The 19016-nt window shown below is 44.3% G+C and overlaps 2 protein-coding genes across 7 annotated transcripts in view; one reads left to right on the forward strand and one right to left on the reverse strand.

Annotated features, from left to right (window-relative positions):
- Positions 1–8554, reverse strand: part of FAM118B (family with sequence similarity 118 member B) — a 56206-nt gene extending 47652 nt beyond the window's left edge. For 4 of the 5 annotated variants that reach the window (XM_081238891.1, XM_081238890.1, XM_081238886.1 and 1 more), the window contains exon 1: positions 8455–8554. The gene's annotated coding sequence lies outside the window, so the exon portion shown is untranslated. Of the gene's footprint in view, positions 1–7465; positions 8005–8454 lie in introns of all 5 variants that reach the window. The other variant, XM_081238887.1, reaches the window with a different exon arrangement.
- Positions 8555–8609: 55 nt separating this feature from the next.
- Positions 8610–18382, forward strand: RPUSD4 (RNA pseudouridine synthase D4). Of its 2 annotated transcripts, none has more exons than XM_081238884.1 (7): positions 8610–8837; positions 9223–9388; positions 10656–10884; positions 13885–13978; positions 14053–14197; positions 15837–15934; positions 16409–18382. In XM_081238884.1, the coding sequence occupies exons 1-7, from the start codon at positions 8652–8654 to the stop codon at positions 16646–16648; spliced, it is 1158 nt and encodes a 385-aa protein (XP_081095010.1). In that variant the 5' UTR covers positions 8610–8651; the 3' UTR covers positions 16649–18382. The 2 variants fall into 2 exon arrangements, with proteins under 2 accessions (XP_081095010.1, XP_081095011.1); XM_081238885.1 differs by having other exon boundaries at positions 10656–10857; positions 16409–18381.
- Positions 18383–19016: the final 634 nt, after the last annotated feature.

Consider the following 19016-nt stretch of genomic DNA (forward strand, 5'->3'; position numbering starts at 1 on the left):
GGAGAAAAGCAGTTTTCAGGAGGAACTCTTGGAGCAAGTGTAAGCATCCTGGTTTCATGCTGACATGAATTCAAAAAACTGTATTCTTAAGAGTTTGCCCCTGCTTTTACACCACACGTTTTCTTATATATAAATCCCCTTCGGGTTTTTTTTTTTTTTTAACTTTTGTTCCTTCATTTACCTTAGTGTCTTAGTAAAATTAACTTTTTAAAATACTAAGTACTTGTGGATTCACCCAAAGAGCAGCAGAGCATGTTTCTAGAGCAGAAGAAAGAGAGAAGCAGTGCATTCCTAGTGACTGAGGCCAGTGGGCGAGTTGGGGTGATGGGGGAACCGGAAGTGAGCAGAGGGCTGGACCCTCCAGGTCCCCGTGGACATGCCTTAGTGGGGTCTAGAGAGCTGTGGTGAAACGCTAAGTTCTTATCACATTCATTCTGGGAACAGATCCCAAACCTGCTCCAATGCGGAGAGCAGGAAACTGAAAACTATAATGGGCTCTCATTAAAGCTGTCATATGCATGTCATATGCATATGACAAGAATGGATATTATGAAAAATGATCAAAGGAAAAGAAGAGATCAAGAGAAAAATCACAGGAATCAGAGAAGAAAATGTCCCAGGATTGAAGGACATGAATTTCCAGAATGAAAGGGTCCACTGAGCACTCAGAATAGTCAATGATGAAATACCTGCACCAGGGTACATCATCATGAAACTCCAGACCACGAGGGATAGAGAGAATACCCTCAAACTTCCAGTGAGGGAGAAAAGAAAAACCAAACCAACAAAACAAGGTTTCGTAGAAGAGGTGTGAACCACCACACCTCCAGGGCACTTACAGATACCGGGAAGTACAACGAGGCCTTCAAAACTCTGAGGGAAAATTATTTCTAACCTGGGACTCGATTACACTTCCAAACTATCAAACAAGTTTGTGGGCAGAATAAAGTCTTTCAGATCCTTCTTAGGATGTAAGATGTGAGCCAAGAAATGGGACGGCGTGGGGGCCAGCCCAGGAGGAGAGTAAAGGTCAGTTCCTGCATGATACCGACAGGAAGTAGCAAAGGGGGGAGGAAGATGATGCAGGGCTCCAATAGAAAACAGAAGTGATACATGTGCACCCAGAGAGAATGTTACTGATGTGAATGTGATTAATATGCTAGAGCATTTGGAAAAAAATTAACATAGGTAAGTGAAATAACCAGGCAAAGGTGAACCTACACACATGGAACAGCAATGCAGGATCACCTGGCTCAACCAACGGTGGACGACATTTGGGCAGAGGTATAAATACAGGAGTGTCTGCTGGGCGGGAGGGAGGGAGGGGGACTGATTCCTGGGCCCTAACTCAGCATTCATTGAATCAAAATTTCTAGAGGAGTGATCTGTAGCTTTAAAAGTACCTCAGGTGATTCTTATCATCAAGCAAGTTGGGGAAATGCTGACTAGTACTTTGGGGTCAGTAAACTCAGAGTGGATTTGGTTTTCTGAGTCAGTTAACAGTGCAGCTCTCTTTATAACAGCTAGTGTAAGTCATTTTCATTAAACCAACAATATCATTAGAGCAAACACAGCATATTCCAATCACTAACAATTAATACACACACACACACACACACACACAATCCACATCTTTTTATATGGTCGATTAATCTATGACAAAGAAGGTAAGAATTCACAATGGGGAAAAGACAGTCTTGTCAATAAATGTGTGGGGAAAACTGGACCGATACCTGCAAAAGACTGAAAGTGGGCCACTTTCTTACACCATATACAAAAATAAACTCAAAATGGATTAAAGAGTTAAATGTAAGACCTGAAACCAAAAGCTCCTAGAAGAAAACATAGGCACTACACTCTCTGACCTTGGTCTTAGCAATTTTTTTTGGATCTCTCTCCTCAGGCAAGGGAAACAAAAGCAAAATAAACAAATGGAACTACAGTACATCAAACTAAAAAAAGCCTTTGCACAGTGAAGGAAACTATCAACAAAACAAAAGGCAGCCTATGAATAGGAGAAGACATTTGCAAACAACATCAGGTAAGGGGTTAATACCCAAAATATACAAAGAATTCATACAACACAACATCAAAAAAAAAAAAACAAACAACCTGATTAAAAAATGGGCAAAGGACCTGAATAGACATTCTTCCAAGAAGATATACAAATGGCCAACAGGCACATGAAAAGATGCTCAACATCACTAATCATCAGGGAAATATAAATCAAAACCACAATGAGATACCATCTCATACCTGTCAGAATGGCTATCATCAAAAAGACAAGAAGTAGCAAGTGTCTTTATGGTGAGAATGAGAGAAAAGGGAACTCTCGTGCAGTGTCGGTAGGATTGTAAACTGGTGCATCTACTACAGAAAGTTGTACAGAGGTTCCTCAAAAAATTAAAAACAGAATTGCCATATGATCCAGTGATTTCACTTCTGGGTATTTACCCAAAGAAAAAACACGAATTCGAAAAGACACATGCACACCAGTGTTCACTGCAGCATTATTTACAATAGCCAAAATATGGAAGCAAACTAAGTGTCCACCAATAGATGAATGGATAAAGAAGATCAGGTGTGAATTTCTGAATTTCTCTAGGGATCCTCATATCCTCTGGCTTTTGTCAACATGGTTGAATAATCCCTCATTTTCCACTGTCCATGTTCTGGAAACATAGTTTCTAGGTTCACCCTTCCAGTGTATATTCCTTTTCCCATAAGATACTTGGTCATCTTCATTTACATAAATGCTACAAAATACATAGCTCTTTAAGATGTTGAAAATGCTCCAATGTAACATTCTTGTTTTACAATCATAAAATGCTGACTAATAATGTGAGTACCTACTACACAGTAGGAACCAGATATATTTATCTTGCTGCTCATCACAACAATCTTATCAGGTAGGTATTATTGGTTCCACTGCACATATGAAGAAACTGAGGCTGAGAAGATTAAGTGCTTGTAAATAACAAAGCGTGATGCAAATCCCAGTCTGTTTTTGAAGCTCATGCTGTTTCTAAAATACTAAGCCTGCCTCATTTCCTGCAAGCACTGGAATTTCAGCGATCTTCAGGTTGTTTACTCCACCCCCTTTCTTGGACGAGAAATTTAGGGTACAAAACTTTGAAGTGATTCCCCTAAATGGCAGAATGAAACCAAATTCCATAGCTCTTGACTCTTACTCTATTTTTATTCTACAAATCTATGCACTGATGCTATACTAGGTGCTGGACAGGGCTAGTATTTACTGACTGTTGTGGTCTCTCCCGTTGCGAAGCACAGGCTCCGGATGCGCAGGCTCAGCGGCCGTGGCTCACGGGCCCAGCCACGCCGTGGCATGTAGGATCATCCCGGACGGGGGCACGAACCCGTGTCCCCTGCATCGGCAGGCGGACTCTCAACCACTGCGCCACCAGGGAAGCCCCTCTACAGTGCTTTAACCTGCATTAACTCACTCAATCCTCATGGTGGTCTTAGGGTAGATATTATTCCCATTTTACAGGATAAAAAAACTAAAGTGAGAGAGATTAAGTAACTTGCACAAGGTCACACAGCTAGCAAGTGGCAGAGCTGGATCTGAAACCCAGTCTGCATGACTCCGAAGTGCAAGCTCTTAGCATCTCCAAGGTTTACAGTCCACATTATCTCTTTTGAATGCCCATACGGTTTTAGTCTAATTAAAAGTGTACACATTATGTGTGGACCCTTCTTTCAACCTGATGATTCAAACAAATGAAGTGTTAGAAAGTGAGACCAACAGGAAAATCTGTACACTGACTGGTTGCTTGGTGATACCAAGGAATATATTTTTTAAGGTGTGATGATGGTATTGAGGTTATGTTGAAAACTAGTTCTTATCTTTGACAGATACATACTGAAGTGTTTACAGATGAAATGATTATTTCTGGGATTTGATTCAAAACCATCTGGGAGTTTGGGGTGTAGAACAAGACTGGCCCTGTGTTGGCTGGATGTATTAGAAGCTGGCTCATGGGTACATGGGGTTTATTAGAGTTTTCTCTATCATGTAAATGTTTGAAAATTTCCAAAATTAAGAAAGAATGCACACACAAAAAAGAAAAAGATGAGAAAAACCATGTTATTTTAACAGTATTTGGGAAACAGAAATATGAATGATTTTCCCCCACTCTACTTTTTGTATTTTCACATTTTCTATATTACTTTTATAATGGAAAACATAAAATAAGCTACTCAAAGAAATTCCCCCCCAAAAGAAATTCCCTATCTTCTAAAAATAGGCAGAGCAAGTCTGCCCATAATCTAATGAGGTCAAAGCATCATGACAAAAGCATTTCCCACCCCTTTATCAGTTAACGACCATTCACACACTTTAAAAAAAGGCCACTTTTTAAGGACAAGTATGGTCTTTAAATATTAAACTAGCCAAGAGCATAAAGGCACATAAGGGCAAAACAGATTAGACACAGACTTAAGGAAAATAATTATGGTAACTAGACTTGTGGCGGTGACCATTTATTTGGTAGTATATATAAATGTTGAATTATAAAGCTGTACAACTGAAACTTACATAATAATAATTTAAAAAAGAAATTAAACCCCCAAACCAGATATGGTCAGGTAAAAATGGGTTACATCTCAAGGGATAATTAATATATAACATGCTTTGGTTTAAAAAAAAAAAAAAAACGACTAACTAGCGATACAGTTCCTCTTGACAGGCAGAGTTTGGGACAAAGACTTTGAATGTGTAATGCTGACCTTCCTAAGGGTCACATGGGCCACAGGACAGGGATCTCCTCGCCAGTGTATGGCCAGGTGGGGATGGGACAGCCACAGCTCACAGGCCAGCTGTCTTCTGTGGGTCACCGCCAGTTTTCCTCAGTGACACAACAATAATTTCCATGTGTGTCACAGTATGAAAAAAGTTTGGGAAGCAGTGATTTAAGCTAGACCTGCCCTGATCGTTGCTCAAAAGCTGAAAAAAAGTGAAACAAGGGGCAACAGGACAATGGAATCTCTTTGAAATGCTGGCATGGAAAAAAGAACTAATACACATGGTATAGGTCAATACCATTGTTTTCTAATTTTTTTCTATCTGCACTCCTTTCCACAACCCACCTAGGAAATCTGAAGGTGTATTCCAGCAGCACTAATGAAGTAACCTCCAAACATAAATGTTAGCTCAGTGGCATAAGGTTAAATTGTGGGGACAGGATTAAAATCCTGGTTCTCTGTGCCAATGCTAAATGTACTCAAGGTAAGTCTGAAATAAATTCCACCTGTTAAGAAAGAGAAGCACTTAAGTGTCAGTGGAAAATCTTGATAGAAGCTTAGAGCTAGTAAGGATCTTTTTTTCTTTTTTTTTTTTTTGCGGTACATGGGCCTCTCACTGCCGTGGCCTCTCCCGTTGTGGAGCACAGGCTCCGGACGCGCAGGCCCAGCGGCCATGGCCCACGGGCCCAGCCGCTCCGCGGCATGTGGGATCCTCCCAGACCGGGGCACGAACCCGTGTCCCCTGCATCGGCAGGCGGACTCTCAACCACTGCGCCACCAGGGAAGCCCAAGGATCTTCTTTTAAAAGACAAATAACTGAAGCCCAAATTACTCAAGTTCACAAGCAGCTGACCTGGGACCAGTCCCCAGATCTCCCAGCTGCCGACAACTGCTCTTTCCGGGGCACCTCCAGAGAACTGCTAATTGCTTCTTTGAATCTCTCTAAAACCATAAAACAATGTCCAAGTACTTCCTGCTCCTCAGGGAAACTGAATCGCTGGTTAATCTGCAACTAGCAAATCGTTGCTCAAGGAACCAGAATTTAAGCTCATGCCATTAATTAACCTTCAATTTGGGATATTTAGACACAAGTTCTTTTATTAGTCCCTGTTTGTAGTTATGAAATAAAAAGAAGGCTTAGTTGTTCTTGCACAGGTTAGAAAATGTCCTTAAAAACAAATTATGATACATCAAGATCTAGGTAGATAAGCCACGTTTGTACTCTATAAGAATGAAGACACCACTAATAGAATTTCCCTCCTTATACTGAGAAAACAGTCCAGATAAGAAGAGTCCCCAACCAAAAAGAGAATATGAGATCAGTGCAGAAGTGGAAAAATGAGCTATCTAAAACAGCATTAACTGAATGAGGAAGAGAAAGGAGGCAATATGTATCTTTACATAAATTCTTGTGTACTGAGAGCAACTCTATTTCAAATCAGCAAGTGGCCAGACTCAAAGGATAAACGTTAAGGAACCAAACTTCTGTAGCCACATTGGCTAAAGCTGTACTGTGATACCAAGCAAACAAACACTCTGAATTCTTCAAACTTCTCTTACAAAGTTTCAACGAGAAAAACCTAAAAGTTCCTTCTCCAGAAAAAAAGAGACCAGTGTTTTTATGCCTAGGCACTATAGTGTGTGCCTTGGGTTAACCTGAAACCCAAGAACACAAGCTCTGTGTCACTGACAATGACATCTGAGTTGGTTCTTCATTTTGTTTCCTGCCACAGAAGGCCAATTCTGCATGAACAGGGGTCACTTCTTGAATGCCATTAAGGACAGGTTAAGGCAGAAAAAGGTTCCCCAGCACCCCCCCCCCCAAAACATAAAAGTTCTACACCTAAAACAGGCTTGTAATTAATGTAACGATACGAATTTAAGTGCTGATGTCCAAATTTCAGAGTCCCTGGAAAGGAGCCTTCACATACTTACGTAACACGTGATGTGCGACTGCTTAGTGAAATTAGAACCTGGGGCTGGGACGTTATCAGTAAAAGGTAGTAATTCTCAACTTCTCTAGATCTGTGTCTTTCCTGGGAATTTGCAGGGGAAAAAAACAGTAGGAGAGAAGCTGTTTCTCAATCTCCCTTCAAATTCTTCACATTTATACCCTGATCACCTCTCTTATTAGAGAAACATACAAAGGTCTTCTTTCCCCCTCTTTACAAATACATGTACTCCTACCTCCATTCTTTAGGTCAAAAATGGACAGAAATTAGATAATTCAAAATGTTCAGACACACCTAACCCATGCCTCTGATGCACTTCAGCCAGCCAAGGGATATTTGTGAGTTTATTTGTGAGTTTACTCTGTACCAGACGCGGGGAATAAAAAAAATGAATGAGTCCTTAAGGCACTCACAGTTCAACAGCAGCTGTCAATAGCACATCTTGACCTGTACAACTCAAAACCAATTCACACTCAAAGGACAGTACAGTGTAGCGAAAAAGACCACTGAATGAAGCACAGCCTTTCTACTGAGCACTCAGATTGCAGCTTCCTAGCTGATTTCCCAGCTATCAAAGCCCTCTCCTTTTCAATCTGTCCTGCATTCAACTGCCAGATTCATTTTCAGAATTCCACTTTCAAGGTGTCTCTCTCCTGCTCTAGCATCTTCAAAGACTCCTCCCTACTTAGCACATCCAGTTCAAACCCTTCTTCCAGTTAAAAAGTCTTCTATAGGCTAGCTCCACTTACCTGTTCAACTTTATCTCATGCTCTACAGGGCTCCCTTCTGCCAATCCCTTTTAGAGGGGTAGGACGCCAACTTAATTTCACTACCTCCTCTAACTCCTCAGGCAGCCTTCATTCTAAGCAGTCTTAAAAACTGGTTCCTCGATCGTCAGCACAGATCCGTTAATTTCCTGAGATCTCTTCAGGGCTCGGCATCAGCTTTCTTCTTAATAAATGGCAGGTCTGTTCCCAGGTACTTTTAACATTACCATCCCAACCAGATGTTCCTCTTCCCTGCCACTCCTTAGTGAAGTCACAGGGTCTTGACTTAGTGAAGTCCCTGCCAGTTTGGGCATGGGAGTCCCAACATTGCACATTGTAAGAGAAGGAGAGGGTCTGGAGCAAGTTACAAACCAGGGATGGAGAAAACGAAGGAAGTGGAAAAGGGAAGGGAAGATTCCTGCTCTGTACTTTGTCTTTTCTTTGGAAGCAGTGGGGGGAGGGATGGAGGAGACGCCACGAAATGAATTCTTGAAGAAGGCAGAAGAAACTCAAGGTGCTCCCTAGGAAGAAAATATGGACCCGTGGATAACGGAAGGGCTCCCCATCGCCCCTGGGAGAGAAGGACTAGTTACAACGTGAAACAAAGAGGTTGAGAGTCAGGAGATGAGGGGTGGAGAGGCTTCACAGATTCCGCATCTCCGAAGGTCGAGCGGTAAGGAAAAAATTAAGGACGCGAGGCGTCCCTCGAGGGATTGGCCGAGCACCCGGGACGTGGTTGCCAAAAGGGACGAGGTGGGCGCCTCAGACGGCTCTGGGGCGAGTGTTCATAGGGCATGCTTCTCCCGGGCGCGGGGGCGGGGAGGTGGTTTTGAGTGGGGTCGTCTGTTAAAGGGAGAAACGGTTTCCCAAGACAGGTGTCTCCGAGAACGGAAGCCCTGGGGACGCGGAAACGTTAAAGCGTTGAGGCACCGGCATTTCCCAGCCCCAACCCGGCTTCACCACACACTCACCGCGTCTCCTCCAAACACCACCGCTCCAGTTGCAGCTACCAGCCGGCGCAGCCGCACTTGGCGCTCATCGTCCCCACGTGACTCGCCCGGGACCCCGCCCCGCCCGCCCCACGTGACCCACAGGGCCCACCCACTCCCTCCTCCCTCTAGTCCGTCTTCTGCGCGTGGGCTTAGCTCGCACCTCCCTTCTCGGCAAGATGGCGGCTCCTAGCTGTAGTGTGCCTGGCCTCTGGGTCCGGGGTTCTTGGCAGCGTCTGGGGAATCTCTTCACTTTTGTCTCAAAGCCACTTTGTTCCGCTGCTGCTGCCTCTCGGCCCCTGGATGCCCAGCGATTAGCGGAGAGGCTTCGAGCCCAGAAACAGGAACAAAAGATGAAGAAGCCGGTGAGCCCAGAAGGACCACAGCTCCCAAGAGGCAGTGCGCTCACTGGTTTCCCAGGCCGGGAGGGAGGTGGGAGGGTCCTCTGACACGTGTCAAGTAATCAATGTCGAGGACTTGTGGGAGAATGGGGGAGAGTGGGGAGAAAGCGGAGGGGAGAGGTCGGAAGGGTGCGTTATCTTCCTGTGGGCTGGGTCTCTGGCTCCGGCCGACCCCGGCCCTAAGCACCACGTGGGTACAGGCGAGACACACCCACCCCTGCGCTCAAATTACTCGGGGACGGGGCGAGTCTAATGCAAAAATACAGGCATTCCCTTCCCAAATTCTCACCCAGACTTACTGAAAGTCCTCCCCACCAGGCATTTACCGTCGCCCCTTCTCTCTCCGCAGGTGCCCACAAACCCTATTCAGCGGAGAGTGCAAGAACTACTGCGGTTCACAGAGCAGCTGCAGCGCGTCCACCCCAACGTGCTTGCTAAGGCGCTGAGCCGAGGACTTGTCCACCAGGACAAGGACCTTGTGGTCATCAATAAGCCCTACGGTCTCCCTGTGCATGGTAAGCAGCATGTGGGGAAGGGAGGCGGGCCGCTGCTGCTTTCTGCTACACGTAGGGGCAACTCTAACATTACTGGGGGGCTCTCTGAAGCCTTGCTTTCAAAGTAATTAAACTTTTGTGGGGTACTGTCCTCTGTGAGGAACCAGTAAGGACGCAGAGATAAATAAGACAGTCCCCACCTTGAAAACATCTGGCAGCCAGCAGTGATTTATGGAATTTGCTGTGTGCAGACCTCCACCGAGGATTGCTATAGAGAAGGACAAAGGCTGTGTGGTTCCTGTCTTCAGATTATTTTCCATCAGAACTGGGAAAGAGGACATAACGTGTGTTGGTGTATACCTAACAAAACCCCAGGGTGCCTAGAACTTAATGGAAACCCTAATGTTTTTGAATAAATGTTAAATGTAGTTGTCAGAGACAGCTAGGGTGAGTCAGGAAAGACTGATAGAAAAAAATGCATTTGTGGAAAGGGTTTTGCTGGGGGAATAGGTATATTTTAGCTAGAAGAACGAATGTTTTGGGGGGAGGTATGGAGAAGGTTGTACATGAAAACAACAGATTAAATCAGACATTGCCGAGTGCTTTGTATGGTTTTTTTCCTCTCTTGATCCTTCCAGTAGCTTGCCTTTCCGTTCCCCAAGAGATAACTATTATCAAGATATTTACATTTTATAGATGAGAAAACTGAAAGTTGGAAAGAGTAAGTAATCTGTCCAAGGTCAATGGCAAGTTGTGAGGGTCCATAGAATGGAACCCAGGAATGTCTCACCCCAAAGCCCAGCCTCTCAGCTCTTCTGTAATGCCTCAGGAGGGTCTCATGGTCTTGCATTTCTCACTAGGGTTTACTTGGCAAATTCTCAAGCCTTTGTTTATATAGTGAAATATCGGATCTCATCATTTTGGTTGCTAATTTTAGTATGAGTACATAAGTAGATTAAAATATATATATATATATATATACATATAGGTCTGAGGAGAAAGCCACATGCTCTAGGATGGTGCTTTTTAAACTTTAATATGCATATGAGTCACTTGGGTCTTTTGTTAAAATGCAGATTTTAATTAATTAGTCTGGGTTGCAGGCCTGAGATTCCTTTCTAGCAAGCTCCCTGGGCAGACTGATATGTTGCTAGTCCCTGGACCACAATTCAGTAATAAGGCTCTAGAAAGCATTTACTATTAATCCAGCAAGGGCTGTTGTCCCAGGTAGAGGTCTTTGGTGGGATCTTTTCCTGGCCGCTCAAACCTCTGGCTTTTTCCTTCTTAGGTGGCCCTGGAGTCCGGCTCTGCATCAGTGATGTACTGCCTGTCCTGGCGAAGATGCTTCACGGCCGCAAGGCAGAGCCCTTGCATCTGTGCCATCGGCTGGACAAGGAAACTACAGGCGTAATGGTGTTGGCTTGGGAAAAAGAAGTGGCGCATCAAGTCCAAGAGTTGTTTAGAACCCGTCAGGTGACAAAGAAGTACTGGTATGAAGCCCATCGATGGCGGTCGAGGTGGTGTAGGCACCCTTCCATCTATTCATCCGTTCATACAGCAGGAACTCCCAGTAATAGAAGGCACTGAACTTGGACGTGTGGGCATATAAAAATTATAGGAAACAGGTTTAGTGCTTAGAATATTAGAGTCTGGTGGCATAGTGGTTCCTAATTATGGCTCTACATAAAAATTATTAAAAATTAATTATATGAGTATACATGATTTCGTTCCTGTGGTAAAATGTCAGACAACAAAGATAAAGCAAAAAACTCCTGGAGAATCCACTCATTCTATTATTCTAGCTTCTTCCCTTGGGGTACTTTGGGTTTTATTCCTCTGGTGCTTACTCAACGTACTCACATATATGTCTGGTGCATACACTATGTGTGTATGCCTGTGTATGTTACATACAGATGTGTGTATATATATCACACTTTACAATGTATATTGTACTTTCTTTTTCCACTTAACTCTTTGTTTTGGGGGTCTTTTCCATGTTAGTGCATATAGATTTACCTCAGTTTTTTTAATAGAAGAAAATGCATGAGCAAAAATGAAACCTGCTCCTGTCCCCCACCTACTCGATTTCCTTCTCCAGAAGCAGTCCCTATTATTAGTGTCTTATGTAAACTTCCAGAGTTATATGGGGCATGTATAAGCATATTACTGTATAGCAGCATATTTTACACTGCTTTGCATGCTGCTTTTTTCACTTGGATAGTATATCTTGGAGAGCATTTTGTGTTGTACATTTAGCGCTATCTCCTTTTTAATGGCTCTGTTGTATGTATTTGTTGTATGGATATCATAATTTCCTTATTGATGGGTGTTTAGGTACTTTCCCAATTTTCAGAGCCTATTGCAAAGAATATGTGAGTATATCCTTAGGACAGAGTCCCAGAAATGGAATTGCTGGGTTGAAGGGTACACACATTTGAAATTTGAATGGTTACTACCCAAATTGCTCTCCAAAATGGTTATGTCAGTTTTTACTCCTGCTAGGAGTGGTGAATATCTACCTCCCCTTATTCCTGACCAATGCATTTTTAAAAGGTTTGCCATTCTGATGGGTTAAAAAATATATATGATATTTTATTTTCTGTTTCCCTGTGTACTAGTGATGTTGACTATTTTTTTGTGTGTGTGTTTACTGGCTATTTGCGTTTCCGTTTCTGTGAACAGACTATTTTCTTTTGCCTATTTTCTGTTTGATTTGTGAGTATTCTTTTTAGATTTTGCTTGTTAGTCCTTGATTTTGCAGCTGCTTTGTAATCTTGGGAGCCTTTAAAAAATCTGTATGCTTGAGACCCACCCACAGAGGTTCTGATTCGTAAGTCTGGTGGGTGTGGGGATTGGGCATCTATATTTTTCAAAAGCTCCACAAATGACTCTGATGTAGAATCAAGTTTAAGAATCACCGTAAGAAGAGATTACAGGTAACGGAGGAAGTTTGGCATGGTAGCTAAGAGCTCAGCAAGATCTGTGTTCAGCTCTCACCTGTGTCATTTACCAGAGTGGAACCTTAGACAAATTATTGAACTTCTTTAAGCTTTGTCTTCATATGGAAAATGGGAATAATGGAGTCAATGAGAGAGTTAAGTGAGACAGTGCATGTGAAGTGTTTAACACAGCACCCACATCACAGTAAAGGCTGAAAGATAGAAAATCAAGACTATTATTATGTATACAAGTAATCAAAATGTAAGTCTATAAAAAGTGTTATTTGTGAGAATTGTCTGTAAAAGTTCAGAATCACTAACCATTTTCTGTATCAGGCTTCGTGGAAGACTTGGAGTCAGTTAATTGGGTCTCGATGAATGAAGGGTTTGATAGATGAGGTGGAGAAATGTGTTCCAGATTGTAGGAACAGCGGGCACTGTAGGAGTAAGGCCTACAGTCTGGTGTGGAACGGGGGGTGGTGGCAGATAGTGCTGGAAGGGTCGGCGGGAACCTGGTTACTGACAGCCTTAAATACCAGGTGCAGGAAATAGAAGTTAGAAGTAGAATATAGCAGGCAACTGATTAGCACTTGCTGGCTTAGTATGATAACAATTTGTTATATTCTAGTTATTTGTGTGAGTCTCCTTACTAGATTTGGAATTCCTTAAGAACAGGGATTTTTGTCTTCTTGTTCATCCTTCTAGAACTAGTACCTACCAAAATCAGTGCCTATTTATATTCAGTGAATATTTACTGACTGAACGTTTTTGAGCAGTAGTGTTAGGTCATTAGAAAGGGTCAACTCGTAGTTACAACTCAGTGTAAGTATGATAAAATGTATCAGATAGCAGCCTAAACTGCTACCAACCTGCAGTGGGGTGTCCAGGGTGTGCAGTGTTATATCTGGGCTTGTGACTCCTGGGCCAGTGATTCTGTGTTAGGCCACCAAGTACCCAGGAGAGCTGATTGACTGGAAGAGGCATGGACGTAAGGACAGATTAAAGAGTCTTCTGTCTGTCTGTGGTGTGATGGAGGGAAACCTCCAACAAGAGGGACTTACTGAGCTGTGGTTGGGGTTCCTGCGGCTTTTCTGAGCACAGTTCCTCCCTGTTTTATTGACCTGGCAAATAGGCAGGAGCGGCCCTGTGAAATTTTCACTCAATTCATTCATTTATCCCATATGCAGCTCGAACTTACCGTCTTTTATTATTTAAAAAAGAAAAACAGGGTACAAAACTGTATTACCCTAGTTTCACTTTAAGCTGTACATACTCATTTTTAAAGGCTGGATGAGTGACCGTGTTATTAATATAATTTTTTTCTTGTTTTTCTGTTTTTTTCCCCCAATATTCTACAATCAGCACATATTAGTTTAGTTGTAAAAAAGATAGGCTTATAAGGATAGCGTCAAGCTCTCAGGCTAAGCACTGTACCAAGAGATCATTTGGGACCCTCTGATCTTAAGAACTGACCGCAGTAGTGCAGGAGGTCCAGAGTTAAAACCTCTAAGTAGCCGATGCAAGGAGAGCCTCACTCACCTTTGTGGCTTAAGCGAGGGTCTGTGTGTGTCCCCCCAGGGCCATCACGATGCGCGTCCCGGTGCCCTCAGCGGGAGTCGTGGACATTCCCATCGTTGAGAAGGAGGTGCAGGGCCAGGAACGACACCACAAGGTGGGTGAGCGCCTCCAGAGGGATGGGTTTGCTGCTCTTTCTTCGAAATTGTGTCCTGATTTCTTTGGCTCCAGATGACGCTGTCCCCGAGCTACTGCATGGACAATGGAAAGATAGTGAGGGCACGGACCAGCAGGAATGCACACCTGGCTGTGACTCAGTACCGGGTGCTGAGCAGCACCCTCTCCTCTGCCCTCTTGGAGCTCCAGCCTATTACCGGTGAGGGTGCCACTGTTCTGCAGTGGGTGGAGAAGCCCCGCTGCCCCTCAGCTTCACCCAGGGCCTTGTGCTGGGCTCCGCCCCCTCCCCTGAGCAACTGGTATGATGGGGGCTCTGGGGTTGCACCAGAGCGTGCTTCCAGTGCTGATCTGAGGCTGGGAACTTCCATAGGGATGACTGTTGAAAACAGTAGGTAGCAGAAGGATACAAATAGTTTGCTTTAGGCAGACTCCTACTCTTAATCAGTTTCCTGGGTGGGTGAGAAATATTCAGTTAAAATGATAGAATAAATCAATTCTTCCCTTCAGAAAATAAATAAATAAATAAATGGTTTGCTTACGTTTATTTAAAAATTTGCAAATTGATTCCTCAAAAAAATGAAGCATAGAATTACCATATGATCCAGCAATTCTGCTCCCTGTATATATGCAGAAGAATTGAAAACAGGGATTCAAAAAGATATTGGTACACCGGTGTTCATAGCAGCACTATTCACAATAGCCCAAAGGTGAAAACAACCTACACGTCCATCAACAGATGAATGGAAAAACAGAATGTGATACATCATGCAGTGGAATGTAATTCAACCTTAGAAAGGAAGGAAATTCTGACACATACTGCAGCATGGATAAACGTTAAGACATTATGCTAAATGAAACACAAAAGGACACATACTGTATGATTCCATTTATATGAGATACCTAGAGTAGTCAAATTCATAGAGACAGATAGTAGAGTAATGGTTACCAGGGGCTGGAGAGAGCAGGGGGCGGGGAGTTATTGTTAACTGGGTACAGAGTTTCAGTTGGGGCAATGGAAAAGTTCTGGAGAGGGGCTGTAGTAGTGATTGCACAACAATGTGAATGTACTCAGTGCCACCGAACTGTACTCTTAAAAACGATTAAAATGGGACTTCCCTGGTGGTGCAGTGGTTAAGAATCTGCCTGCCACTGCAGGGGACACAGGTTCAATCCCTGGTCCGGGAAGATCCCACATGCCACAGAGCAACCAAGCCCGTGTGCCACAACTACTGAGCCTGCGCTCTAGAGCCTGCAAGCCACAACTACTGAGCCTGCAAGCCACAGCTACTGAAGCCCACGTGCCTAGAGCCCGTGCTCCGTAACAAGAGAAGCCACCGCAATGAGAAGCCCCTGCGCCGCAACGAAGAGTAGCCCCTGCTCGCCGCAACTAGAGAAAGAAGACCCAACGAAGCAGCGAAGACGCAATGCAGCCAAAAATAAATAAATAAATAAATTTATATTAAAAGAAAGGATTAAAATGGTAAATTTTATGTATATTTTGCCACAATAAAAGAAGTCAATGTACAAAGCAATACTATTTCGTGTTGTACAACACAATTATTTTTAAAAAAAGCATGGCAATGATAGACACCAAGTTGATAGCAGTGGTTATCTGTGGTGGAAAGGGAACTGGTGGCGAGGAGTACTTAGAGGCTTAAAGTATTTATAATGTTCATTTCCTAATAGCTTACTGTTTGTTATATTATTCTCTATACCTTATTGTCATTGGGGCTCTGCCGGTTTTCCTGTCCTTTGATTTAATATGATTAGAAGCAGATGCCACCAGTGTTATTGTTTCAATAGCGACTCATAAGTTTCCTCCCTCTCTTTTTTTAAAGGAATAAAACATCAGCTTCGAGTTCACCTGTCTTTTGGACTGGATTGTCCAGTCCTTGGTGATCACAAGTACTCAGATTGGAACAGGCTGGCCCCCCAGGTAATATACGTTTGACCCAACATGCAACAGAATAAGGGGGAGGACTTTTGCTTTCCCCTTGTTAAGTCCCTGAAGTGAGTCACAGCAAAGATGTGTTGATTGCCTTCCGACACAGTACCATGCTAGTTATCTAGCTTACGGAGAAATTGAGAAACAGTTAGGAGACTTTCTGAAGGCTCAAAGCAGGCTTTCATGCTACAGCTAAAGAGCCTTGGTGGAAACTTTGTTTTATGCTGTTACAGCCCCTTCTCTTGGCAAGCCAGAGAATTGGCCAAGGAGAGCTTCCCTGGTGTGGTGGGTTTTCTCACACATGGGCTCTGAACCCTTCCTAGAAATGGCCCTGAAGCAGGCTGTCCATCACTGTGTCTTCCGGGAGTTAGTGAGGGGGCCCCGTAAGGGGAGGTCTTCTGCCCCCACACGCTGGTCAAGGAGGAGCTGTTGGCCTTGCGCTCACGAGCTCTTTCCTCTGCACAGAAGCTGTCTGCCTGCATCCTAAAGAAGCTGGGGCTGCCGCAGTCCAAGGCCCGCTACCTCCCCCTTCACCTGCATGCCTGCCAGCTGACTCTGCCTGCCCTGCAGGCCGGGAAGGAGGAACTCAACTTGGTCTGCAAGCCTCCTCGATATTTTGTCCATTCCCTGTACCGTCTGGGCTTAAAGATGCCGAGTCGGGATCAAAATGGGGACGAGGAAGCCACACACTCAGGAGCACCGTAAAGACAGTTGGGCAGTTTGCCCTGAATCCTTCTCTCTGTTTAAGGGACTCTGCTAACTTCTCACGTGGGACAGACTCCAGAAGAGCCAGGTGTGATGAGTTGAAGAAACAGCTGCTTCAGGGCTCTTACTGAGGACTAGTGTCTGTTTTTTGACACTCTGGCCACATGCTGGAAAAGTCAGCAGGCGGTCTCCCTGCTGCAGAGTGGAAGAGAGCCCAGGACCAGGAGAACTAAAGCACAGAATCCGTGATCAGGAACTGTTTTTACCCAACAATAAAGCTCTTGATCTGTCAGGAAAGTTCCTGTGGTTGGAGAGAACATAATGGTTGTCTAGCTCATAGAGATTCAGAAGCAGCTTCTGCTGTCCTCATGGAGCTGCAGGATCTATCAGCAAAGCCTTCCTGCTTTATTTGTTCAGTCTCAGAGTTTGTAGCCAGCGATCATAGACTACAAGGATTCCCTTCAGCCTCAGCTCGGGCCCCTTACTGTGCTAGTGACTGTGGAGCCTGCGAAGGGGTGTTCAGTGAGCAAGCAAAGCGGGTGTAAATGGCAGGCAGTTAACAAAAACGAGTGGAGCAAGCAGGGTGTAAGGCCGTGGTGGGGAGCACCCACATGTCTAAAGAGGGCAGTTGTTAGCTCCAGCTGCGGGTTGCTCCGTGGGAACAGATGTTCCAACTTTTTTTTTATTATTTATTTATTTGGCTATACCAGGTCTTAGTTGCGGCACGCGGGATCTTTGTTATGCCATTCAGGATCTTTAGCTGTGGCATGCGAACTCTTAGTTGCGGCATGTGGGATCTAGTTCCCTGACCAGGGATCAAATCCGGGCCCACTGCATTGGGAGTGCAGAGTCTTAACCACTGGACCACCAGGGAAGTCCTAACTTTTTTCAGAGAGTCAGGAAACCCAGATCCTAACTTTTTTCAGAGAGTCAGGAAACCCAGATATTTATGTGAAATCTCCCAGTATATTGCTAACTAAATCAGAATTTAAAAAAAAAACACTTGGATAGCCAAGCAGAACATATTTGTAGGTTGGATTTGGTCTGCAGGCTTCCTGTTTGCGATCTAAAGAATGGTGTAGAAGTTTGGGGAAAGGGATCATCTTGAAAGTTCTGGATCAGTAGTTGGCATTTTAGCTCCATGTAGCATCTGTCCTTTCTAGACTCAGGGGATGGCTTTGATTAATCTGTAAATATGGGGTTTTGAGGGTGCTGCCGGTTTTTTGAATCCCCTTTGTTTGGAAGCAAGCCTATCCTTGGGTCTCAGGAGGGAGATGCTGAGCCGAGCACCCCGCGGGAGGAAGTTATCTCGGCCATCCCACTCACTTGTCCAGCTAGCTCCCATCTTATTTCTTGCTACAGTACCATCTTGCAGACAAATACACCTCATGTTACTTAGGCTGAGCTGAGAAAACTCGGAACGACAGCACAGCTGGGGAGAAGCCCCAAGAACAGCCGTTAGGTGTTCTCTCTGTGTTGATAATACAACTTTCTAAAAACCCACTTTCCTGTTTCCATGATGCCTTTTACCATGCATGATGGATTGAACTTCAAAAGTACAGATGAAATAACTGTCCAGTAAGTCCCCTACATACGAGCGAGTTCCGTTCTGAGAGCGTGTTTGTAAGTCCAATTTGTTGGTAAGTCCAACAAAGTTAGCCTACGTACCCAACTGACACAATCGGCTGTATAGTACTGTACTGTAATAGGTTTATAACACTTTTCACACAAATAATATATTAAAAACAAGCAAAAAATAAAACATTTTTAATCTTACAGTATACTACCTTGTCCTGGGAATCACCCTCAACGCCTCTCTCACACCTGCCCCCAGATCCAGTTAGTCACCAAGTCTGCTCTCCTTCCCTCTAAACCCCTTCTCTGAATATGCACTTACGTCCTACTTCCCCGGGCACCAGTGTCACCCTCACCAGCCTTCAACCACGAGGGGAGAGATGGGGAAGGTGGAGTGGCAGAGCCGGTAAGAAGTAGGGTCACAGGCAACCTGCTCGTTCCCACAGAAACCAAGCTCAGGGTGTGCTGAGACCATCCTGGGTCCCTGGGCTCTGGACAGTGGAGGGCTGGTGTAACTACGACAGAACCCCCACAAAACACACCCCCATGTTTTCTCAATCGGCTGCCCTTGGCTCTCTGGGCCACTTTTAGCCAGAGCTCCCAGAAGGATGTCCAGACACCAGCTGCAAGCGCGGAGTTTCCCAGGCCACTGCACTTCCGACTAATCAAGGGGAGGAATGAGCTTTCCACAGCCCTCTTGGGGTCCCTGGCTGGGTCTAAAATTGAACTGACAGATGAACAGGAGGAAAGCATACAAATAGATTTGATACAAGCTTTACGTGGCATGAGAGTT

Source organism: Mesoplodon bidens (genome assembly GCF_964165515.1).
Source record: "Mesoplodon bidens genome assembly, chromosome: 7".
Classification (NCBI taxonomy): Eukaryota; Metazoa; Chordata; class Mammalia; order Artiodactyla; family Ziphiidae; genus Mesoplodon; species Mesoplodon bidens.